This window comes from Phodopus roborovskii, unplaced genomic scaffold (genome assembly GCF_943737965.1).
Source record: "Phodopus roborovskii unplaced genomic scaffold, PHOROB, whole genome shotgun sequence".
Classification (NCBI taxonomy): domain Eukaryota; kingdom Metazoa; phylum Chordata; class Mammalia; order Rodentia; family Cricetidae; genus Phodopus; species Phodopus roborovskii.
The window spans coordinates 12,892,287-12,917,055 of record NW_026126408.1 but is presented as its reverse complement, the minus strand read 5'-3'; the positions used below and the strand labels follow the sequence as shown (position 1 = coordinate 12,917,055).

The following is a 24,769-nucleotide window of genomic DNA, read 5'->3' as shown; positions in this document are numbered from 1 at the left end:
AGACCAGCCTGGTCTACCCTGCAAGTTCCAGGACTACATAGAGAAACCCTGTTTCAAAAACAAAAATCTACATATATTTTTAAATAATTAAAAAAAAAACCTAATTCTTAAACAAAAAGCTATTCATGTAGCACCTGAGCTAGGAATGAGGAGGAATATGAATATGTCACTATTAAATATGGTAGGCCCATGCCTTTAACCCCAGTGCTCAGATGCAGAAACAGAAAGACCATGCCAAAAAGCTAAGGGCTAGAGCTATGTAGTCGAAGAACATGTTTACTTTGAACAAGGCCTTGGATCTATCCTCAACACAAGTCCTAGCCTTAATAATAAGTTGGTGTTTATTATTTATTTATTGGTATTTCAAGAGTGTTCTCTGACCTCAAACAGATAGATATTTGCCTGCCTCTGGAATGCTGGGATTAAAGGTGTGCACCACCATGCTTGGTCAAGTTATTTTTATTTAGGTTTTAAGATGTAGTTTGGCTGCCCTAGAACACACTATGCAGACCAGGCTGGCCTGGAACTCACAGAGATATGTTATCAAAACTTGCCACTTTTTGTTTCCTTTGATGCAAGGAAACAACTATGTAGTTGGTACTGGCCTTGAACTCCAGCTCTGTATTAAAATATTTAGTTGGGGGGGGGGTGGACACACGAAAAGGTGACAGATGACAACTTCATCTCTCCAGGCCTTATTTTTTTCCCTTCCTGAAGAAATCCCTATACAGCAAATCCCAGACATTAATCATTTTCTTTCTTGCAAGACTTCAATGTGTCTCTTAAAAATACAGAAGTTCACAAACATACCAAATAATGCTTCCTTAGCATTATGTGACCCATAATCAAATGTTCATGGTTGTCTCAAAACTGGCACTTTACTGTTGGCTACTTTGAATTGGAGGCAGAACAAACCCATACAACTGGTTCTTATTTTTCATGCAAGACAGGGATGTGGCTCAGTAGCAGAGTGCCTCCCATGCCTACTCTACATATCTTGGGGTTCCATCCCTCATACTTAAAAGGAACAAAAAAATGTTTCTTTCAGAATGATCTTCCACCTCCTACCCCTGAGACAGGATTTATGTCTGTAACAGTCCTGGCTGTCCTGGAACTTGCTTTGTAGACCAGGTTGGCCTTGAACTCAAAAGATTTGCCTGCCTCCCCAATGCTGGGATTAAAGGTCACTTAACTCATTTCTCTAAGCCCAATAATTTCCTATTCCCCCTTTTGGCCTTCTCAGTGTGAGAATTCCAGGCTTTGGATCACCATACTTGATAGCTGTTGTAATTTAAAAACACTGTAAGCAAGAGAAAGATGCCATATGTCAGAGCTTGGGTGGAGGGGTTTTTTAATGGGGGAAAGTGAATGGGAAAGGGAGGGAGGGGAGTTGGGAGACTGGCCTCTGGGGACAGGAGCAGCAGAAAAGAGGCAGAGAGGGAAAGATGGGAGGTGGACAGCACCCTTTTAAAAGTGAAGTAGTGAACATGCATCATGGTGCTCTTAATGGCTGCAGCTGAAGATGTATCCTGTCAGAACTACAAGGGCAGGCCAGTACAGACACCTGAGTACTAAAAGGGTCTTTAGGTCAATATGAACTTGTAGGCTTTTTAGATTGAATGTACCACTCAGTGATCAAATTAAGCAAATCAACAGGGTCTCAGCCTCATGCTTACAAGGTAACTGTTGCTGGGCAGTGGTAGCACACACCTTTAATCCAGCACTTGGGAGGCAGACACAGGCAGATCTCTGTGAGTTTGGAGCAAGCCTGGTCTACAGAGCAAGTTTCTGGATAGCCAAGGCTACACAGAGAAACCCTGTCTTGAAAAACCAAAACCAACCAAATAAAAAAACACGAGAGACTGAGAACACCCAAAAGAATGCTTTTCAACTAAAACTACAAATGTGCTTACCTAAACATTGACCCAGCAATTCAACTTAGAGGAATATATTCTAGTCATATACAGAAGCATGTCTGAACTTAGACATAAATTATAGCAACAATGCAGTAACACCAAATGACCAGAAAACACATACTCAGTGCTATATCAATAAAGGACTATGCAGTGAAGTACATAGTTACATACTAATTAACTACATATAGTTACATACTAAGCAGGCTGGAGTAATACCTCAGTGGTTAAGGGTGCTTGTTACTCTGGCAGAGGACCAGTTTGAGTCCCAGCACCCATATTAGATGGCTCATAGCTACATGTTAATTCCAGCACCAGGGGACCTAACACCCCCTTCTGGCCTCCAAAGGCATCTGCATCAATGTGTGCATACTCCCTCACACATGTGTACATAAATAAGAAAGCATTTGTCTATTTTGTTAAGGCAAACTGGGCATGGAGGTTTGTGCTTGTAATGAAAGAGAGCGCTTAGGGGGCTGAGGCATGTCAGTGATTAGCTCCAGGGCACCTAGAGTAAGGGGATGAGACGGAGAAAGGGAATTGAAGCATTCATACACAAAATGTATTGATTGGATCAACAATGGGTTAATTGCCCATGGGGTTCACTAGTGACCTCCTTTTGTACATTGAACTTTGAGCTACAAGAATCTTTTCTTTTTCAAATAGTTACTAATTTTGTGATTAAAAATCAAAGGGAAATCAATCAGAGGCAGCAACATTTTAAGAGATTATATTCATTACAGAATACAATTCATGACACCATGCTGGGGAGACAAATCTAACAGGAAGATGTCAATTCAAAATGCTATCTTGGGGCTTAAGGGTATATGAGAGAATTGGGTGACCCTTTCTTTCCTCCCATGCTCCCAATAACTCCCATACTTTTCCTTTTCTTTAAAGAGACAGGGTTACCCAGGTAGGGACTTAAGTCCTGGACTTCAGCCTTGAGTACCTAAGGTCTTCTGGTGGGAATGGACATATCCTGCCTTTCCCCTTATCTCTTTTCCATTTTTTTAGGCAAGGTCTCATATAATACAGGCTGCTTCCAACATCCAAGTAGTCGAGAATGACCCTAAACTGCTAATCTTCTTGCCTCCACCTCTCAAGTGCTGGGATTTGAAGTGTGCACCATTATGCCCGATTTCTACACTTTTCCTAAACCTTCAACCAAGAGAATTATTGGACAAGGCTATTTGGAAAAGGAAAGTCTGCCTTATTCCACCCTTTCCTGTTCATTTTGTTCACCCTCCTCTTGGGTATGGACAGGCCTGTAAAATATGTATGGTTTTAAATGGCTCAAGGCAACTTGTTGCACTTGTTTCCTCCATCAGAGGCCACCTCCCAGGGACGGAGTGGCACGAGGCCTGGCAGTAGGGTAGACGATCTCTCCAGAAGCGCAGCGTACCCGCCCAGGCAAGGCTTGCCACCCTTTTTATTTTCTTCCTGTCTTTGCTCATTCACTAGCAGCAGAAAATCACTAGATCCTCTGTTGGTCGGCGGCGAGAGTGTCTCCTAGTCTGTCGAAGCAAGGGATTGCAGTTAAGAATCAGTGTGGCCTGGCTCCGTTCGCCACAAGGCCAGCAAGCAGCCTTGGTCGAAATGGCTGGTCGGAACGTTCGGCGACGGCTAACACGCGACAACCTCAGCCTCAAAGCTTTTCAGCAAGGCCGCTGGGGAAGCCACGGTGCTGCGCAGGCGCCGACCTCCCCTTCCGGTCGCTGAGGTTCCCAGAAGGCCCTGCAGTGTCCCAGGGCCGCGGAAGCCCGGCTCCAGCTCGCGGGCGTCGGTGGGCTCGGCGCCGCGCCGTGCCGCGCCGCGCTGCATTATGGAACACGGAGTTTAATAGAAAACTCGGCGGGGAACGCACTCCCGACCAAGCTGGCAGTTACCTTGTGTCGGGGGCGGGGCAAGGAAGAGACACTCAAGATTTCGTCATAAAACCGCGACCCGACAGGCGGCGCCATCTTCGAACTTGGACTTCCGGAAGGACTTTGGCGCGGGTGAGTGTACCGCAACGGGGTGTGCGGGGGACCCAGAATTACTCCTCCCCTTCGTTCGCCGCAGCGCTAATGCACTGGGAACCGACTCCCGATTCCGCTCTTACCCCCGCGCAAGGCAGCGCGCCTCCCAGCCTTTGCGCGTCTCCAGAAAACCGTCGCGCTCTCACCTCAGTCCTCACGGTGGCCACTGAGCATCCCCCATCTCTGCCAGCCTGCCTTACTTTCTTCCCCCACGCGATGCGTGTAGCGCGGTAATCTGGATTCAGGCTTCCGCGCTGCTTACGTTGTTCCCCTTGGACTCGGTGAACCTGCTGTCGTCCTCAGGCTTAGGGAAATCAGGGCTCGCCTGCTGCACAGGCTAGTGGAGAAAGCTGCCCCCACGGCCAGGATTAGGGAATGGCAGGTGTTGGTGTCTAGACTCATTGCAGTCAATCCCCGTTGTGTTCCGTCCTCTCTTACTGTATCCCAGCCTTTTTCTCCAAGTGGCTCTAACCCCGGGGGTTGTGCCCCGCGCGCTGCAACCCCATTGGCGCAGCCAAGGGCCAGTTATGTTTCCTTGTCTGGTCTTTTTATCCCGCGGCAAGTTGGCCGTCTGCTGGGCAAGACAGAGATGGCGACTTCACCCCCACAGGAGGTAATTCACTTTGCTGGATAGGTTTAGGATATAATCAGATATGTTTGCTCTTGGGGACATATTGTTACATACATTTAAGTTAATCTTTTGCAAACGTTACCTTTTACCGTTACCAACTGTAGTGCCGTTTTCTTAAAAGTTTTAAGTTGTTCTACTTTTCAAGTTTACACTCCTTAGTCTCTAGCAGTATAAACTGAAAACATGAGTTGAAGGTTTCTGTGCAAGTTAAAAATACAGCCAAATGAAATTGATCATTTTTGTACCATTCAAATTTCAGCAGTTGCACGGTAGGATTACTTTGGGGAACAGTGTATTAAACCAGTGTATGTGTATGTGAAGTGATTCTTATGTTTATGATGTAGTGTTATCTAATTGTTTTTCTTTTGCCCAAGTAGTCAGGTTAGCAGGCTGAAGCAGCAAAGAAATCAGACAGTTTGGGATGTAAAAAACTCAATTAGAATTTACTGAACACTTTTTCTTTACTGTCTGTCCAAAATTTGTATTGTAAACTCTTAAGTAGAAATTCATCACTCAGCCAGATGGTGGTGGCACACACCTTTAATCCCAGCACTCTGCAGACAGATCTCTGTGACTTCGAGGCCAGCCAGGTCTACAGAATGAGTTCCAGGACCACCAGGGATACAGAGAAACCCTGTCTTGAAAAAAAAAAAAAAAAAAAACAAACAAACAAAAAAAGAAATTAAACCACTCAGTGCCACTGACTTTCACAAGAAATGAATCTTCAAAAGGATTTTTTTTTATATGTTGAGTCACTCAGTGAAAAAATTTATGAGTTAATTGTTCTATTTACCACACATCAAATTTGAATACTGTAATAGAAAAGATCTTACAAAATTTCAAAGAAGATAGATTTTTGTCTTGGTTTACTACAGTCAGAATATTATTTTGTTGTTGTTATTTATTTTGCAAGGCTTTTATTTTAGACAGGTTTTTATTCCAGGTTGGCCTTGAACTCCAGACCCTTTAACTTCAACTCCCAAAGGCTGAGATTACAAGTATTCACCATCATGGCCAAATGAAACCTTTAAAATTTGAAGTTAGAGTCTGTTTCAAAGATATAGTTAATTAATCTCAATTTAATGTTTCGCCATCATAAATACTGCCAGTTTTTTGATATCACAGCTTCTCTATCAGAAAGTCTCTCTCCTTCTCTCACTCCCTCCCTTCTTTTCTGTGCTGGGATTGAATCTAGTGCTTTGGGGGATGCTGGACAAGTGTTTTATCCCTGAACTACTTCTCTAGCCCGTAGGAAAGAATGGTATGTTGTTGCCTTCACATGAATGACTTCCCAGCTTAGTAAAGACTTTTTCTCAAACCTGTTTTCTGACTTCAAGTATTTTTTGAGAACTTTGAAGTGGATCTGATGCCTTTCCCTCTATAAGAGAGGTGTTTTAAAAGTACTGAGATGTGCATTTATTTCCTTTTGAGATTTCGTATTTTCATTCAAATACTTTCGGTCTAATTTTTTTGTTTTTTGAGACAGGGTTTCTCTGTGTAGCTTTGTAGACCAGGCTGGCCTCAAACTCGCAGAGATACACTGCCCCGCCCCTGCCCCCCCCCTTTGAAGTTCTTTATTGATTTAATTTTCTTGTGCACAATAAGCCATTTATTTACTTATTTTGTGTGTGGGGTTGTTTTGCTTTCATGTATGTCTGTGCACCACTGGAGTTCTGGTTGATTGTGAGCCACCATGTAGGTGATGGGAACCAAATCCAGGTCCTCTGCAGGAACAGCAAGTGCTCTTAACTGCAGGGTCATCTCTCCAACCTCCCTCCCATTCCCTCTTCCCCAGTAAGCCTTCTTCTTGATATCTTCCTTATTTAGGTGTTTGGGGGGGGGCGGGTGATAGGTGACAGGGTCTTACTGTATCCCTTCATGTTTGGAAGTCTCCATTCTCTTGCCTCTGCTCCCTTCTGTTGCTGGAATTACAGATGCCAACCACCACTCCTCCCTCTTTTCTATTCATTTTTGTTTTGTTTTTGTTTTGTTTAAGGCTAGGGCTTACCTATAACTCCTTATGTAGACCAATCTGGCCTTGGACTCAGAGAGATTAAAGGCATGTACCAACACCCCCCAAACCTCTTCTAAATTTTTGAAATTTTGTTTTTTTTTCTCTTCCCATTTCTTCTTAGAAAGCCAGTCTTGAACTCGTGTGATCTCTTCACATCACCTCCCAAGTGCTGGGATTACAATTGTGTGCCATCACACTTGCCTTGTGTGCCATCACACTTGCCTTCTTAAAATATAAATTACTTAAACCAGAGATTGTAGAACACACCTTTAATTCCAGACGCAGGCAAATTTCTGTCAGTTTAAAGCCAGCCTGGGTAACATAGTGAGACCCTGTCTCAAAAACAACAAAGCTGGTAAATTACTAATTCTTAGCCCCTCACCTCTCCTCCATTTGTCTTTTTTTTTTTTTTTGGTCACTATTTTCCCTCTTTGCAGACTGTGGCTTTTCTCAAACCTGCCCTTCACCTCAGTTTTTAGCAGTATAGTTGTAATTTGCTGTTTCTCTTCCTGTGGATTTAATGTCTAAGAATTTAGTTTTTACTTAATTCCTTTCCCTGTGGCTGCCAGTTTACTTAAACCACCTTGCCATTGTTTTCTCTTGTTTCCTAGATCCTGTAGTTTTTGTGTTTGCTGAAAATTTTCTTCTGTTTTCTGGAATAGTTCTTTTGAAAGGTACTTTTCAACTTTTTTTTTTCTTCCTGTCCTGTCTGTACATAGGTTCCCATATTGGATTCTTTTTTGCTTACCAGTTTTGAATGGGTTATAGGTCTTCTATTTATGACACCATAGACAGTGTCTTTAGCATATGAGGTTGCACTATATCTTTAGCACTTGAGTTAGAGGGCTTACTGCTGCCATTTTGTAAGAGAGGTGAGGGCTTTAGCTTGTATTTTTCTTTTAGAATTTATATGAATACATTTTTCCATTGAGGCTGATGAATTCTTTATCTTTTAGTTATATCTCAACCTGTAGAGGGTTACCTCCTGGGGTTTGAGTTATTTCTACCCCTTGTCAAAGGCAAACATTGTCCTGACTAAAATTTGGACCCTTACAGAGTTGTATTTGCTCAAATTTTTGGTTTGTGATTAATGTTTTACTTCTGCCAGTCTTCTTGGCCTGTAGTTATATAACTATTTTTTCTGGATTCGTAATGATTTGGGACACTTTAGTCCACTGTTTGATGGGAAAAGTTCTCTTAATGTGATAGGATGATCTTTGATTGTATTGTTGCCAATAAGCATCCCCCCATTGAAATTTAACATTGATGGCTAGACTTACTCGGTTTTCTTTCTTTCTTTTTTTTTTTAAATCATGCATGATCTCATGTAGCCTAGGCTAGCCTTGAACTCCTGACTCTACCTCCCAAATGCGGGATTTCAAAATGTGTTACCCCACTTAGTTCAATACAACTCTTATTCTTAAGGAAGTCTGTTCCTTTACTAATAGTCACAGAAATGGATGTTACCTTTGGGTAGCCTACTTTAGCTCAGTTTTAATAGTGTGTGACAACTCTGTATATTTAAGAATCTTGTTGTATTATACCTCATGCTGGCCCCAGATTCCTGGGCTCAAATTGTTCTTTTGCTTCAGTTTCCATAGTAGCTAGGACTTTGCACTGCACCATCACACCTTCCTGGCAGCTGTTGTTTAGTCTGTTTTTTAGGAAGTTACATTTCTTCCCTAGAGGTGCATAATTTATGTCTCCTTTTCCCTTGTGGTGGGGGATCTGAATATGATTTATTTTATTGTTTTTTAATAAGAACTAATTTAATTGTGTGTTCATTTCCATATCCTTATAAAGATATATGAGGTTTAAGTAGCATTCATAAAGCATTTAGTATTACTTGGTATGTAGTAAGCAGTTAATAAATGGTAGCTTATTATCTGTTTACTTATTTATTGTCTGCTTCACAAGAATGTAAATCTCAAGAAGATAGCATCTTGCCTATCTTTTGTTGTTGTTGTTTTTTTTTTTTTTTTTCTGATACAGGGGCTTGGGTGTAGCCCAGGCTAGCCTCAAAATCACAGCATCTCTCCTGCCTCAGCTTCCCAGGAGCTGATATTACAGGTGTGCACTACTATGTCCAGCTCCTTGTTTGTCTTATCATTTACTAGTTCCCTGAGCAGTGCTTGACATAACAGTTTATGTGTTGGGGGGATGCATGTGGAAATTAGAGTACTACTTATAGAAGTTGGTTTTCTCCTTACAGCATGCCACATGGGTCAGGGGGATTGAATTCAAGTCATCAGACTTGGCATCTTAACCTACTAAGCCTTCTTACTACTCCAGTAGCTATTTGAGTGAATGAATGACTGAGATCAGGGTGCTTGGGTTTCTGGTTGTGGGATGAAGGGGGAAAGAGAAAACTGTGAGCCTCTACACATAGCTTCTATGTTCCTCTCATTGCTATATCTCTGTATGCAGGGCAGCCATTTTGGGGGGTGCTGATGGATACCTGCGGGGTCGGCTATGTTGCCCTGGGGGAGGCCGACCCCGTGGGGAATATGATTGTGGTAGACTCTCCTGAGCAAGAAGAACTAAACAGGCTGGATGTCAAGGCCTCTTCAGAATCATCTAGTGTGGAGACTTCCATCGAGATGTCACTACCTACTCCTTTGCCTGGATTTGAGGGTACTTCTGACAAGAGGAGGCTTCCTCCAGAGCAGGAGAGCCTCAGCAGGTTGGAGCAGCAAGGTATGTGCCTTGCCTTGATTCTTCTTATCTCTCCATGCTTAGGTTAGGGTGAAAGAGAGCATATTGAGCTTGTGGGTTCTTACAGACTTGGGTACTGTGTACTACGCTCCAAGGAACTTTGCCCTAAGGCCATCTCACAGGCCATATTCTTCTCCACAGATCTTTCTTCAGAGATGTCAAAGGTCTCAAACCCTAGGGCCTCAAAGCCTTCCGGGAAGAGAGGTGGTAGGACACCAAGAGGCCCTAAAAGGCCTCAGCAACGTAAACCTCCATCCACCCCTCTGGTTCCTGGTCTCTTAGATCAGTCCAACCCTCTGTCCACCCCCATGCCTAAGAAACGAAGTCAAAAGTCCAAGGGAGACCTGCTACTTCTGAAGTTGTCCAAAGGCCTAGATCAGCCAGAGTCTCCACATCCAAAGAGGCCCCCTGAGGACTTTGAGACCCCTTCTGGGGAACGACCCCGCCGAAGGGCTGCCCAAGTGTAAGGATTGTGGGGCACAGCCCTGGTGGAGGGGTGGTGGTGGACGGGGGAAGGTGGGGCAGATGTTGGAGAGATGGGAAGACTGGTGAGGTATCAGGTAAGTAGGGTGGTGTCTGGGTTCTGGGTGGGGGCAACCCTTTAGCTCTAAAAGCCACTTTTGTGGTATGTGTTGCTAACTTTTGTATCTAAGTGATTTCTTTCTGTACCTCATACTCCATCACATTTTTGTTTGTTTTGTTTTTGTTTTGAGACAGGGTGTCGCTGCCTAACCCAGGTTGGCCTCGAACTTGCGATCCTCCCACCTCAGCCTCCCGAGTGCTGGGATTGCAGGCGTGCGCCACCACACCTGGCTCTCCATCACATTTTTCACAGACTTCCCCCAGGTCTTCATTGCTTTTACCACTCAATATATTTCAGTGTTTATGTGCCTTTGCTTCTTTCCCTTGCCCTTGATGTTCTATGTGGTAGACTAAAGAGTGAATTGGCCTAGAATTAGAAAACCTAGACTCAGATTCCTTGGTATCTGGCTTGCCTATGCCAAGTCACTTAATTTTACTGGATTTCTGTTTCTGCATCTATTGGAGGGAAGGGGAAACTGGCAGCTGCTTCACAGCATTATTGAGATAATAAAGTAATAATAAAGTCTGGAAATGTGGGCTCTGTTGAGTGCTTGTGAGCATGGCTCTGACTCCAGCCTGTCCCACAGGGCACTTCTGTACCTTCAGGAACTGGCTGAAGAGCTCTCAACAGCCCTGCCTGCTCCACTGTCAGGCCCTAAGAGTCCTAAGGTGAGCAGCCCCACCAAGCCCAAGAAGACTCGGCAAGGAGCCTCTCAGGGTGACGAAGATGGTAGCGCTCGGGATGAAGACTTCGTTCTTCAGGTCGAGGGTGAAGATGAGGAGGAAAGTGAGGCCCCAAGTGAGAACTCATCTGATCCTGAGCCTGTTGCACCCCGAAGCACCCCACGAGGACCCACTGCAGGGGTAACTCAGCTTGACAAAAAGGGGTGGGAATTTTAGGAGCATCCTAGTACCCAGAGGATGACTTTGATCTCTCATGGCCAAAACTAGTACCAAAAAAAGGGGGGGAAACTTCAAAAATGTGATGTATTGGGGAGACTATAGGGGGGAGAACACAGTGAATAAGATGGCTCTCTCTTTACTAAGAAACACAAGTGTGAACAAGGACCCTGTCTCTACTGAATGCTACAAAATGACTTAGACATGGGGGAGGGGAACTAACTGCTCAGATTTCACAGAGGAATGCCACTTGAGCTGGGTGGACCTTGAAGGGCAAGAACAGGTGATTACACAGGGGAGCAAGAAGGGAGGTTGGTAGAGAGCATGAAAGGACTTAAACTGGTGGGTGCCAACACATGCTGGTTTTTTGTTTGTTTTTTGTTTTATGTGCACTGGTATTTAGCCATGGGTGCGTTTCCCCTGAAATTGGAGTTACAGACAGGTGTGAGCTGCCATGTGGGTGCTGGGAATTGAACCGGGGTCTTCTGGAAGAGTAGCCAGTGCTCTTAACTGCAGCCCCATTTTTGTTTAGTTTTGACTATGATGAATATATATAACATAAACTTGCCATTTAAAAGTATACAATTCTGGCCGGGCATTAGTGGCACACTCCTTTAGTTCCAGCAATCGGGAGGCAGAGGCAAATGGATCTATGTGAGTTCGAGGCCAGCCTGGTCTACAGAGCTAGTTCCAGGATAGCTAGTCCAAAATAATAGAGAAACCCTGTCTCGGAAAAACAAAACAAAACAAACAAAAAACAAAAAAAGTATGCAATTCTGTGGCTTTATTAGAACTTTCTTCTTTTTTGTGTGTGATACTGAGGATTGACCCCAAGTCCTGATGAATGTTAGGCAAGTATTCTTGCTGAGCCATATACCCAGCTCTTTTTTTAAAAAATGTCTTTTACTTTTCTATTTTAAATTTTGAGACACAGTTTCACTAAGTTTCTTAGGGTGGCCCTAAACTTACTCTGTAGCCAGGCAGGCCTTGAATTTGAAATCCTTCTGCCTTAGCCTCTTGAGCAGTTAAAATTATTAGCCTGTGTCACCAGACCTGACAGTTCCCAAAACTGTTCTTAACATTTGCAGCTAAAGCTGCAGAATCTTTTTAAGTAAAGAAAAGAACACAGTATAACTAGGACAAGCTGCAGCTGACATTTGAAGACAGCTTTCATCTATCCAGATGAAAGGTTGCAGGGCCCTAAATGAACCAGTGGAGAAAGCAGAGGTGAGAACCCATTAGGGAGATGAAAGAAGAGGAACTGGTGGCTTCCAGCTGTGGGACATGATGGAGTAGGTGTCAGGGACAGGGTGAACTGCCTTTCTCATAGGTGGAGTGTGGAGTGTGAGGCACCTGTGAGCCATGAGCGAGCGAGCCACAGCTTAATTGTCTGGTCTCCAGTGTGTGAGCTCAGGGGTGCATCTGCCTTGAGTGTACATTTAGGGAGCATGAGACAGACCGTCAGTAATCAAGATAACTGATTCTTTGGGATCAGTGTTATTTTTTGAAAATAAAAATGCAACAAAACCAAAATATTTAAACTGTTTATAATGTCTCTGTGTGTATAATAAATGTTTTACACCCACACACACACACAGTCATTAAGAATATCGTCCAAATAGTGTGTGGGCACTTGAAATCTCCAGAGTGATTATGGTAGTAAGTAGACAGCTCAGGGGAATTGGTTCTTTCCATCATTTTGGGTTCTAGAGATCCAAATCAACAAGCACTTAGCCTGCTGAGCCATCATGCCAGCCCTAAAAACTTAATTTTTATACACTTTAGGAACTTTCTTAGACATGTTCTTATACCTTAAGCTGGGCTTTGACTCTGTCTAGTTCAGACTGGTCTCAAACTTGATCCTCTTGCTGTAGTTGTTTTAGTACTAGCATTACTGCGGCATTCTCTAACCTAGAGTATTTATGTTTTCTTTCATTTAACCCTCAGAAGCAGAAACCACACTGCAGGGGCATGGCTCCCAATGGCTTACCCAATTACATCATGGCTCCTGTTTGGAAGTGCCTGCACCTCACCAAGGACCTGTGAGCTTTGGGGCCAGGGACTGAGGGCAAGGGGATGGAGGAGGCATATAAGGACCATATAGAAAGAGAGCAGCCCTTGCTTATGTGTGGAGTGTGGTGGTGGTGCTCATTACCGAGAGATGCTGTCTCTTGACTACATTTCAAGTGCTGGTCACTCCCACCCTCACAGAATACGGTCTTAGACAGTGCTGTGTGGAGTCTCTGTCCATTGATGATGCTTCTGTCTCTCTAGCCGAGAACAGCAGCATTCATTTTGGGAGTTTGCTGAGTGGATCCCAGTAGCTTGGAAGTGGCAGCTGTTAACAGAACTGTAAGTTGGATTGGCATCTCTGAAATTGTGTCATTTTCTATTGCTGTGCTAGGACAGCCCGACAAAAGCAACTGTAAGGAGAAAGCATTTGTTTTGGCTCATAGTCAAGGCACCAGTGTGTCATGCTGGGGAGTCCTGGCAGAACACTGAGGCTTTGGCTCTTTATCTGCAACTGGGGAGGCAAGATCAGTGGGTCTGGTGCTCAGGCTAGCTTGTTTTCTGTAATCCAGAACCCAAGCCTGAGGGCATTTAGGTGCCCTTTCCAATTAACCTAATAAAGAAAAGTGCTCACAGATTTACCCAGAGGCCAACCTAATCTGGGTAACCCTTTACAGGTGTACCCACAGGCTTGACTAATGGGTGAGTCTAGGTCCTGTGAAGTTGACAATATTAACCACCAAAGAGGCCTTGAAGGAGAGGACACACAAGTGACAAAGAATTGTTAGGTACACGTGGGAATTCTGTGGTAGTGAAACTCTTCTGAGCTCAAGCTGATGTTTTGCTTCCCACAGTGAAGCAGCTCCCTACCTGCCCCAGGAGGAGAAGTCTCCCCTGTTCTCAGTACACCGTGAAGGGATTCCTGAGGATGGCACGATCTACAGAATAAACAGGTAAAAGATAAGTCACACAGTCTTTTTTTCTGATTCTCCAAGAGAGACTAGGAAGAACGGATGTTGCAAGAGAGAACGAATTAGTCCTGTCCTCTCCTGAGTTCTGAAGATAAGAGCCCAGCTGTAGCAGACTAGTCCTCCCCAGTGTACAGTGTTAGCTTTCTCTGTATGCTGGGCTGAGAGAAGTTTGGGAGCCTTGGGCAGGCCAGCTCAGAAGGTGACATGTGTTTAGCATGAACAAATAGCCACTCATCTTTGAAGATGAGCTGGAGTTCATTTCTGAGAGGGGAGAGAGGGAGGTGTCATGGCAGAGTCCTGCTCCAACCACAGACTGAGTTTTTCAGAGCCTCACATATGCCCATCATACTTGTTCCAGTGGGACTTTGCATTTTGTTCTTGAATTCCCTAATATCTCTCTACTGTCTGACTTTTCTCTAGATTTAGCTCGATCACAGCACATCCAGAGCGCTGGGATGTGTCCTTCTTCACAGGAGGACCACTCTGGGCTCTGGACTGGTGCCCAGTGCCTGAAGGGTCAGCAGCCTCACAGTATGTGGCCCTTTTCTCCAGCCCTGACATGAATGAGACACACCCACTGAGCCAGCTTCATTCAGGCCCTGGGCTGCTGCAGCTCTGGGGCCTTGGGACATTGCAGCAAGAAAGCTGGTGAGGTGGGGCTGGGACACTGCCACAGGCAGGTGGGTGAGGGAGAAACAAGGCTGGGAAGGGCTTGCATTGGGCTGAGATAAGACGAGGAAGTGGAGCTCGTTAGTCCTAGGCTCTTCCTACCTATTATCTCCCACATTTCTCCCTCCAGTCCTGGCAACAGGGCCCACTTTGTCTATGGGATTGCTTGTGACAGTGGCTGTATCTGGGACCTCAAGTTCTGCCCCAGTGGAGCATGGGAACATCCAGAAACCCCTCGGAAGGTACTTGTAGTTCTAGCTCTGGGAGTTCTTCGAGTTGGAGGAAGGAAGATTAGAATGTGGTGGGTGGGGTTTTCTAGAAATCCGTGTCATGATCTAAGGGAAAGCCTCTGGTTTTCTGAGAGGCACCTGAAAGCAGCAAGCCTCAGCACAGATCTGCTGTCACCCTCTAGGCTCCTCTTCTTCCTCGGCTGGGTCTTTTGGCTCTGGCCTGCTCAGATGGGAAGGTACTGCTGTTCAGTCTGCCGCATCCTGATGCCCTCCTGGCTCAGCAGCCTCCAGGCAAGTCATATATTTGCAGTGGTGGTAGCCAGAGCTCTCTGGCCTGTCTGCCTCCCGTTACTTAGTACATTCTCAAGCATAAAAGCATAATCAGGCTTTTATGATGATACTATGACTTCAGTTGTTCATTCTTGAGCTTAAACTCTCTCTTTTCCAGACTAACTGTACCCTCTCAGCATTTTACCAGTCACTTCCCCCTCTTCCATACTCATACATTGACTGTGTAAAGAGTTGCTAAGGCCCACTTGTGAGCCTCACCTCCTCTGTCCTACCTTTCCCCTAGTGCTGGTCTCAGTGCTCCTCACCCATGTTTAGACAGTATCTTTTAGGAAGAGTCACGAAAGGCAGACCCTGTTTTTTCCCCCAACAGTACTGAGTATTTAAGAAGAGGGTAACTGGGTTTAAGCCCTAGGATGCTTTGTGTTTGGTAGTCTGGTGGAGGAATAGTTTGAGGTAGAAATAGGAAATTAGGCATGTCTAGCCCTTTGACATTATGATATGATGTCATCTACAAAGTTCATTTCTACAGTTGAATTACCAAAATATGAGAAATCTGGTAATGTATTAAGTAGAGTTACTATTTAGTGTTGAGCCATATTCTTAGCTATTCTTAAAGATTGGAAAAGCCTCATAGGTAATTTCTTTAGAAAGTTTGAGGTAACGGGGAGGCAGGCAGCATTCAAAGCCAACGTGATCTACATTTTGAGTTTCAGGACAGCCAAGGCTCTGTAGAGACCTGCCTGCAAAAACAAAGAAAAAAAAAAGGGCTTAGAAATAAAGGAAGGCAAATAAATGAGAGTGGTGGCTGGGTGAATATGGGCCAAAGGGAGGTGTGTGTGTGTTTAGTTTGTGTTTTCAAGCAGAGTCTCGTGTAGCCTGGGCTGGCCTTGAACTTAATGTAGCTGAGGATGATTTTGAACTTCTGTTCCTCTTTCTTCCACCTCTCATGTTCAGAGATTAAACATCTACACTACTATACTTAATTACACTACTATGCTTAATTAACCCTTGAAGAGGAGATCGTAGAGCATATTTACATAGAAATGTAGGAACAAGTCAGTAAGGAAAGAGCGAGTGATTAATGAAGAAAAAAACAGCTGAGCAAATGAGCAGAATTCTTGAAACAGCAAAGGAGAGAAGACCATGTGGAGGAGTCGGTGGTTCTCACAGAAGGAAAGCTAGCGTTGGGGAAGAAGGGAGCAGTTGGGAATGGTGTGAGATTTAAGGAAGGGCACTGCCTGGGCCTGAGGGCCTGATCTTACAGCAAGGCCTGTGTAGGAGCTCAGCCCTGTGGAGCCAAAGCATCAGCTGTTTTCTCTTCTTCCCTCACAGATGCTATGAAGCCTGCCATCTACAAGGTGAGTAGAACCTGTAAATCCTAGTTGAAGCTTCATCTTCCTAGAGCCTTATTTTACAGATTCTACAGTGAGTCTTTCACTTGTGAAAAGTATCCCCTTCCGGATTAAGAACTAATTTGAAGCCAGGAGGTGGTGGCGAACGCCTTTAATCCTAGCATTCGGAAGGCAGAGGCAGTCGGACCTCTGTGAGTTTGAGGCCAACCTGGTCCACAGAGCAAGTTCCAGGACAGCCAAAGCTACAGAGAAACCAACCCTGTCTCAAAAAACAAAACAAGAAAACAAAAAGTGATTCGAGGGGGCTGGAAACATTTTTTTCCTGTTGCTGAGGACCTGGGTTTGGTTCCTAGTACCTACATGTCAAGAGACTTGACCCTGCCTCTTCTGACATCCATGGGCACCAGAGACACACACACACACACACACACACACACACACACACACACAGAGAGAGAGAGAGAGAGAGAGAGAGAGAGAGAGAGAGAGAGAGAGAGAGAGAGAGAAAGAGCACTTAGACACATAAAATAAATCTTTAAAAAAAAATCAAAAAAACTGATTAGAGTCTTATTTCCAATCAGTAAGAATCCCTAATCGTAATCTTATCTCTTTTGTCCTTACAGGTACAGTGTTTGGCAACCCTTCAGGTCGGGTCTGTGCAAGCTTCAGACCCATCTGAGTGTGGTCAGTGCCTTAGCCTGGCTTGGATGCCTACCAGGCCTCATCACCACCTGGCTGCAGGATATTACAATGGTAAAAACCAAGACCATTGCTCTTTAAGCTTTTTATATGTGCATGGGCTTGGATTGTGTCCTCTTTTGGTTAAGCATGACATTATATTATAGTTGAAAATATTCAAGCCTAGCTGGAGAGACAGCTCAGCAGTTATGTGCATTTGCTGTTGTGGCAGAGGACCTGGGTTTGGTTTCCAGCACCCACCTGGTAGCTCACAACTATCTTTAACTCCAATTCTGGGGTACCCAAGCCCTCTTCTGGTCTCTGGGCACTAGGGATGCACATGGTACACAGACAGACATGCAAGGAAAATACATACATAAAATAAATCTTTATAAAGGTTCAAGCATTGCAAAAATACACAAAGAAAAAAATGTTACTATAATTTTTCTACTTAGAAAATTATTGAGAGTGGGAGATGGGATGTAGTTCAGTTGGTAGAATGCTGACTTTGCTTGTCCTAAGCCCTTGAGTTCAATTCCCAGTACTACATACTGGGCATAATGTTATGTAACACTTGGAAAATGGAAGCAGGAGGATCAGAAGTTCAAGGCTGGAGGTATAGCTCAGTAGTAGAGCATTTAACTGCAGAAGTTTGAGGTAAGTCTTAAAAATAACTATTTGAGTCTGGTGATGGTGCTACACAACTTTAATCCCAGCACTTGGGCAGCAGCAAACACATACATCTCTTGAGTTCAAGGCCAACCTAGTCTATAGAGTGAGTGGGTTACACTGAGAGGTAGTGTCTAAAAACAAAACAAACAAACAGAAACAAAAACTATTTGAGGCCAGCCTGGGCTCTTTTGGCCTCATCACAAAGAAAAGAAAGCAAAGATAAGAACATAATTTAATGTAGTTCTCTATGAAGATGTGATAACAGTGAATATTTGCTAGTTTAAAAAGAAAAGTCTACTCAGAGTTAAATGAATATACCGGCTAGATGACTGACTCATCAGGTGAAGATGCCTGCCATCAACCCTGATGACCTGAGTTTGATCCCTGAGACCTACACAGTGGAAGGAGAGAAGCAACTCCTGTAAATTGTTTTCTGACCTCCACATGCCAGCCATGACACACATGGACTCACATAAGCCGCACACAAGTGAAATAATATAATTTTTTTTTTTTGGTTTGGGGAGCTTTTGAGACAGGGTTTCTCTGTGGCTTTGGAACCTGTCCTGGAATTAGCTCTGTAGACCAGGCTGGCCTGGAACTCACAGAGATCCGCCTGCCTCTACCTCCCGAGTGCTGGGACTAAAGGCTTGTGCCACTAACGCCCAGCCTCAATAATTTCTTAATTAATAAAACAAATTAGGGGATCAGGAGAGATGACTGGTGGTTAAGAGTACTTGCTTTTTTCAGCCATGTAGGTAGATTTCCCAGGATCAAAGTTAGGATGTTGGGTTTGGTGACAGGTGGCCTTACAGCCTTATTTGCAGCAGATAGCCTTACTGAACCATCTCACCAGCCTGTTCTAATTGTTTTTAAGTTAAAGTTTCATTTTCAGAGATCAGTAGACTTTTTGTCAGGAAGATAAGGAAATTGTTGCTTTTTTAAAACTTCTTACATCATACTCCTATCTGTTTTCTGTTTTTCTTTGATGCTATTTTCATTGTCAGAAAACATGTTTCGTGGTATATTACTGTTATTACACCTCTCCTAGTACCAGTGATTGAACTCAGTCCTTGCATATCTGAGATAAATTTACTTTAGCTAAAGTGATGTAATGATTGTCTCACCAAGGTCTCTCAGTTCAGTCTCCTGCCTCCGTTGCTGAGTTATTTTCATTGCTTTCCTACAAGTTACTCTATTTGCTTTGTTTTTTGAAAAAGGTTCATAAATGCTATGTATGTAAGATTTTTAAATGTCCTTTACCTTTATTTCCATCTGATTTACATTTCTGAGTACCTCTCCTTTGCTGGCCTTAATTTTTGTTGTTTTGTTTTGTTTTTTGAGACAGGGTTTCTCTGTATTGCTTTGAAGCCAGTCCTGGAACTAGCTCTGTAGACCAGGCTGGCCTCGAACCCATAGAGATCCGCGTGCCTCTGGCTCCCAAGTGCTGGGACAAACAGCGTGTGCCACCAATGCCTGGCATTTAAAGATTTATTTATTTATTATATATTCAGGGTTCTCTCTGCATATATCTCTGCCAGCCAGAAGAGCACACCAGATCTCATTACAGATGGTTGTGAGCCATCATGTGGTCACTGGGAATTGAGCTCAGGACCTCTGTATGACCAACTAGTGTTCTTAACCACTGTGCCATCTTTCCAACCCCTGCCAGCCTTGTTTTAAGTCATTCAAGTTGTTTTTTGTTTGTATATTTGTTGTCTTTTCCTCTGCATTTTGTTGCTTTTATTAATCTTGTAGAACAGAACTAGACATTTTTTGTAATGAACTAAATAGCAGTAATTTTAGGTTTTATGAGCTTATTTGCCATTTTTGGTGCTAAAGTCTGCTATTTGGATAAGTAATCAACCCTAGACATTCCATGATTGAATAGGTGTGACAGTAACTTACCCAAAGAGGCAGCCTAAGCCAAGCATTGAGGCTGATAACTACTGTCCCAACACATAGGAGGTGGAGACAGAAGGATGCTGTGAGTGTAGTGTGAGGCCAACCTAGGCTGCATACTAAGATGCTATCTCAAAAGAGTGACACTGGGGGTATAACTCCATCCCCAAGAGATGGCATGCATGAGGCAATTTAGTCCCTAGTACCAAAACAAAAAAGGCAACACTGAATCTGTCAGGCCTGTTGGTTATAGTTTGCCAGCTGCTATTCTAAAGAGCTTTTGGTTTGTTTGATTGAGGTAGGGTTTCATGTGTGTCCCAGGCAGATCATCCTGTTTCAGCCCACATGCTGAGATTATAAGTATGTGCCAGTGTCAGCAGATGTGTACTGTTTTAAAACTCTTACTCTGAGACCTAAGAAGTGACTCAGCAGTTAAGAGCATGTGCTGCTCTTGCAGAGGACTTGAATTCAGTTTCTGTACCCACATCAGGCAGCTCAGAGCCACCTATAAATCCTGCTCTAGGAGAGCTAAAGCCCTCTTCTGGCCTCCATACACTCACATAGGCACATACCCACACACAGACAAATACACATACTAAAAAATTTAAAAGTCTCTTTACTTTTATTTAGCAGCCATCAGATACACTCATATTGAAAGTTAAGATGCAGGGCCAGGACTAAGCTGACACATCTGGCTGATGTCATGTTGGGTATTTGAACTGGGAGGGAGAGCTAAGTGGTCATCATCGTCCCTATTCTTTCGTTGTACTTTGGATTTAAGAGTAGGAGACAAAGTCTGGGTCCCAAAGAAAGAAGTGAGAACACAGAATCTAAAGCCTTCTGAAAGCAGTGGTTCTCAGCCTTTCTAATGCTGCAACCTTTAACACGGTTCCTCATGTTGTGCTGACCCCAAACATACAATTATTTCATCACTACTTCATAACTACTTTTGCTAAAGTTATAAATCATAATGAAAATATTTTTGGAGATAGAGGTTTGTCAAAGGGGTCATGACCCACAGGTTGAGAACCACTGCTTTAATGCTTACATATTCTATCTCTACTTTAGGCATGGTGGTTTTTTGGAATCTTCCCACTAATTCACCCCTCCAACGGATACGTCTCTCTGATGGCTCCTTAAAGCTGTACCCCTTCCAGTGTTTCCTAGCCCACGACCAGGCTGTTCGTACAATTCAGTGGTGCAAAGCTAACAGGTACAGGATAAGAGGGCTGTGAAGGGGAGACTGCAGCAGGCTCACTCCTCCTTACTGGCTCTGATTTGTTCTCCCACCTTTTCAGTCATTTCCTGGTTTCTGCGGGGAGTGACCGGAAAATCAAATTCTGGGATCTTCGGAGACCTTATGAACCAATAAACTGTATCAAGCGCTTCTTGAGTACAGAGCTTTCCTGGCTGCTCCCCTACAATGGTGTCACAGTGGCCCAGGACAACTGCTATGCCTCGTACGGCAAGATGGAGATATGAGTTCTGGGGACAGGCCCTAAGGGTTGGGGTACAAACTTGGGGAAAAGGAGGGTTGGGTTCTGGGTTATTTTGAATTCTGTAAGAAAAGAAGTACAATTTATTTTATCTCTCTTATAGTTATGGGCTCTGTGGAATTCATTACATCGATGCTGGTTACCTTGGTTTTAAGGCCTACTTTACTGCTCCACGAAAAGGCACCGTCTGGGTGAGCCTCTCTCTCCCCAAGCTTCAGTATGCAAAAGATGCTCATTCGCTCATTTTAGTAGTCAGGGTCAGACATTAGCTCAGTGTATAAGGAGGAATAGTATACGATTATCATTAGGGACATGAGTTATTTCTTTGTATCTCTTCAACCTCAGACTATATAGTCACTATCACAGGAATGATGAGTGGATGTGTGAAATAAATATGTCTTTTTCTATTAGAGTCTTTCAGGTTCAGACTGGCTTGGGACAGTAGCTGCAGGAGATATATCTGGGGAGCTCATTGCAGCTATTTTACCTGATATGGCATCAAACCCAATTAATGTCAAGAAACCTGCAGAAAGAAGATTTGTAAGTATACAAACATCCATCTATCAGGTCATAATCTACTTGCCTTGTGAACTCATGGTAGAATACAAACTAGCACTTGGTCTCCAAGCTCTGGTAGGGTCGTTGTGAGAAGGAATTAGGTGTATTCTCTGCCCTATTGGTGCCCAGAATGCTGTTTTTAAAAATTGCTCCTATCATATTATTATGTATGTGTATGAGATTGTGGTGTGAATGTCACGGTTTATGTGTGACCAGAGGACCACTTTTGGGAGTCATTTCTCTCTCTCCACCATTTAGATCCTGGAGATTAAACTCAAGTTACCAGGCTTAGCAGCTAGAGCTTTACCCAAAGCCATCTTGCTAGCCCCAGTGTTTCTTTGCATCACCACACACTGGCTTTGAGTGTATTTTTATTCTTACTTTCTGCTTTTGTATTCAGTATTTTAAAGTCTAATTTCAGGTGGTGGTGCACACCTTTAATCCTAGCACTTGGGAGGCAGAGGCAGGTGGATCTCTGTGAGTTCTGAGGCCAGTGTGGCCTACATAGTGAGTTCCAAGATAGCTAGGGCTATACGGAGAAACCCTTCCTCAAAAAACAAAACAAAACAAGAACAAGAAGAAACCAAAAGAAAAAAGAAATCTACCTTAGGCTAGAAAGATGGCTCAGTATGTGAAGACACTGGCTGCTAAGCCTGTATGAACTGCATTCAGTCTCTGGGGCCATGGGATAGAATAGAGAATTGATGCCCAAAAGTTGTTCTTTGAATTTTTAATTAAAAAATAAGAATATAAGACACTAATCTTATGGTCTTCTCCTAGCCCATATATAAAGCAGATCTGATAGCTTACCAGGACAGCCCTGAAGACCAAGACTCCTCAACCTCCTCTGAGACCCCCAATCCTCCCAAAGCGAGAACTTACACTGAGACCATCAATCACCACTACTTACTCTTTCAAGATACAGATCTGGTAAGTTGTATCTACAAGTCAGTGTGGCATTAGAAAAGATAGAAACCTTAGATAACAGGAAGTGCTAAGGAATCCCACTTCTGTTCCCCAGAGTTCCTTCCACAACCTGCTCCGTAGAGAGCCAATGCTGCGCATGCAGGAAGGAGAGGGGCACTCTCAGCTTTGCCTGGACAGGCTGCAGCTTGAAGCTATTCACAAGGTGAGAGCCTCTCTCAAAGCTTTCCCACCCTCCACTGTGTGCCTGTGAGCAGTGGAATTGAAGACTAAAAGGCAACAGAGATGGCTAGAGGAGAAGCAGCCATGACACCCTCTCCTGGGTCATGATATATAGAGCTCATTCATTGACTGTCTCTCATGGTCCAGTCCTCCTAATAGTGGCTCATTATTTGGTTGGTTGGTTGGTTGATTTTGGGTGTTTTTGAGACAGGATCTCTCTATGTAGCCCTGGCTATCATGGTTTGGCCTCAAACTCCAGAGATAAAAGGCATACATCTGCCTCTGCCTTCTGGGTACTGGGGCTAAAGGTGTGGTAACCTGTTTTTAAAGCACAGACAGGTAGGGGTCACCCTAAGATAACCCCTGAGACTCCTTTTGGTTTTCTGTTCTCTCCACAGGTACGTTTCAGCCCAAACCTGGACTCCTATGGATGGCTGGTATCTGGGGGGCAGTCAGGGCTGGTTCGGATCCATTTTGTCCGTGGACTCACCTCTCCACTGGCCCACCGTGTGCAGCTTGAAAGCCGAGCCCACTTCAATGCTATGTTCCAAACCTCCTTTTCAACTGAAGGGCCTGGTTTCTCTCCAGCCAGCCATTGCCTTTCCCCCAATCCCTAGTCTGGTCCACACAGAGCTCTTGGATTGAAATCTGCCAAGAACAAATGGCCCCCATGCACAGAGCATAGGACCTGGGCCCTTCCTGGACAGTGATGGTGCCAGGCCTAGATCTTTAGGCCTATTTGCCCAGAACTCCTTAAAGCCCTCTCCTTCCACAGACTTCTATAGTCACAGCTCCCTGCAGGTAGGGGGGCTCCCCCTCCACAACAATTCCTATGCCTAAAACCGTGGCTCACAAGAAACACTCAGGCCTGACCTAGGCTTGGGAGTCAAATTGCTCATATTGAGCATATTGTGAAGGAGGTAAAGCTAAGTAAAGGTACTGGGTGTTTTTGAGACCACTTGTGAGTGGGTGTTTGGAGAGTCGGAAAGGATATGTTCATGAAGGCTCCTGTCCATTTCCAGGATTTGATGTTACTGCCTTCCGTTCTTCCTCTTTAGAGTAACCAACACACAGGCCCAATGTGGGTGATGGTAATTTATTGGACTGAAGCTGCTCATAATACTTTAACTGAGGAACACCATAAACTCCCAGTAGGACAGCAGCCAGCTCTTAATGGCTCCTGCTTATGAAATAATCCCAATCATTGATCACTTGACACTACTTGAACACTCCTAGATAGTAGTGTTTTTAAATTTTTTGAAGCTGGGCATAATGGTGCATACCTGTAATCCCAGCACTTGGGAGGCCGAGGCAGGAGGATCACAATTTTTGCGATTAATCTGGGCCATCTTATAAAACCAAAAAGTAAGAAAAAAAATTTCCTTTCTATCAAGTCAAGATTATACCTCTATTAATTTTACTAATGGGTGTTAGGAGATCTAGTCATTCTTCCCTGTGAGTTCCCTTTTCAGTACTTATAACAGTAGCTATCATGTGTTTCCAAGCCATTTTTTTTTTCTCTAGATTAAATATCTTTAGTTATTTCAATCATTCTTTTACAAGTCATGATTTTTGATCTTCATGATATGGTCACATTGTTGACGTATTAAACATGTTTAAACTCTGTATAGAAAATATTTAGAACCCGATAATGTACTGTCATCTGGATAGAGTCCTCTTGTGGATAGCTTTACCTCACATGACTGTGATACTGCCTCGAAAGCACAGGCAGCCCCAGTGATGTGAAATCACCAGACCACAGCCATGGGACACGTAGGGGTGCAGGCTGAAGTTTGGAAGGAAGTAGACCATTTTAGGAAGCAGGAAACAAACAGGTCTCCTACTTCCTCTTGGAAGAGATGCACTCTAGATTAGCACTACCTGAAACAAAACCTAGACTTTAGAGCACCCAAGCCTGGGTTGTCATATCTGGGAACAGCTTTCTGCCTGAGTAGTATAGAAGACTTGTCAAATGTCCAGGTCTTTCAGAAGAGCATCAAGTAGTTCAGTCCCTTCCTATT

General features: G+C 43.9%; 1 protein-coding gene across 4 annotated transcripts; it reads left to right on the top strand.

Moving 5' to 3' along the window:
• The first annotated feature begins 3,717 nt into the window (after positions 1-3,717).
• On the top strand, positions 3,718-24,296 carry Gtf3c2 (general transcription factor IIIC subunit 2). 4 transcript variants are annotated; one of them, XM_051181791.1, is made up of 22 exons: positions 3,718-3,913; positions 7,191-7,253; positions 8,572-8,649; positions 9,007-9,276; positions 9,436-9,757; positions 10,012-10,140; positions 10,464-10,740; positions 12,724-12,818; positions 13,051-13,128; positions 13,641-13,739; positions 14,178-14,405; positions 14,557-14,668; positions 14,839-14,947; positions 16,280-16,305; positions 16,923-17,052; positions 20,617-20,761; positions 20,847-21,008; positions 21,148-21,235; positions 21,456-21,584; positions 22,383-22,532; positions 22,624-22,731; positions 23,147-24,296. In XM_051181791.1, the coding sequence occupies exons 4-22, from the start codon at positions 9,030-9,032 to the stop codon at positions 23,363-23,365; spliced, it is 2,853 nt and encodes a 950-aa protein (XP_051037748.1). In that variant the 5' UTR covers positions 3,718-3,913; positions 7,191-7,253; positions 8,572-8,649; positions 9,007-9,029; the 3' UTR covers positions 23,366-24,296. The 4 variants fall into 4 exon arrangements, with proteins under 4 accessions (XP_051037748.1, XP_051037745.1, XP_051037747.1 ...); XM_051181788.1 differs by lacking the exon at positions 8,572-8,649; XM_051181790.1 differs by lacking the exons at positions 7,191-7,253; positions 8,572-8,649.
• Positions 24,297-24,769: the final 473 nt, after the last annotated feature.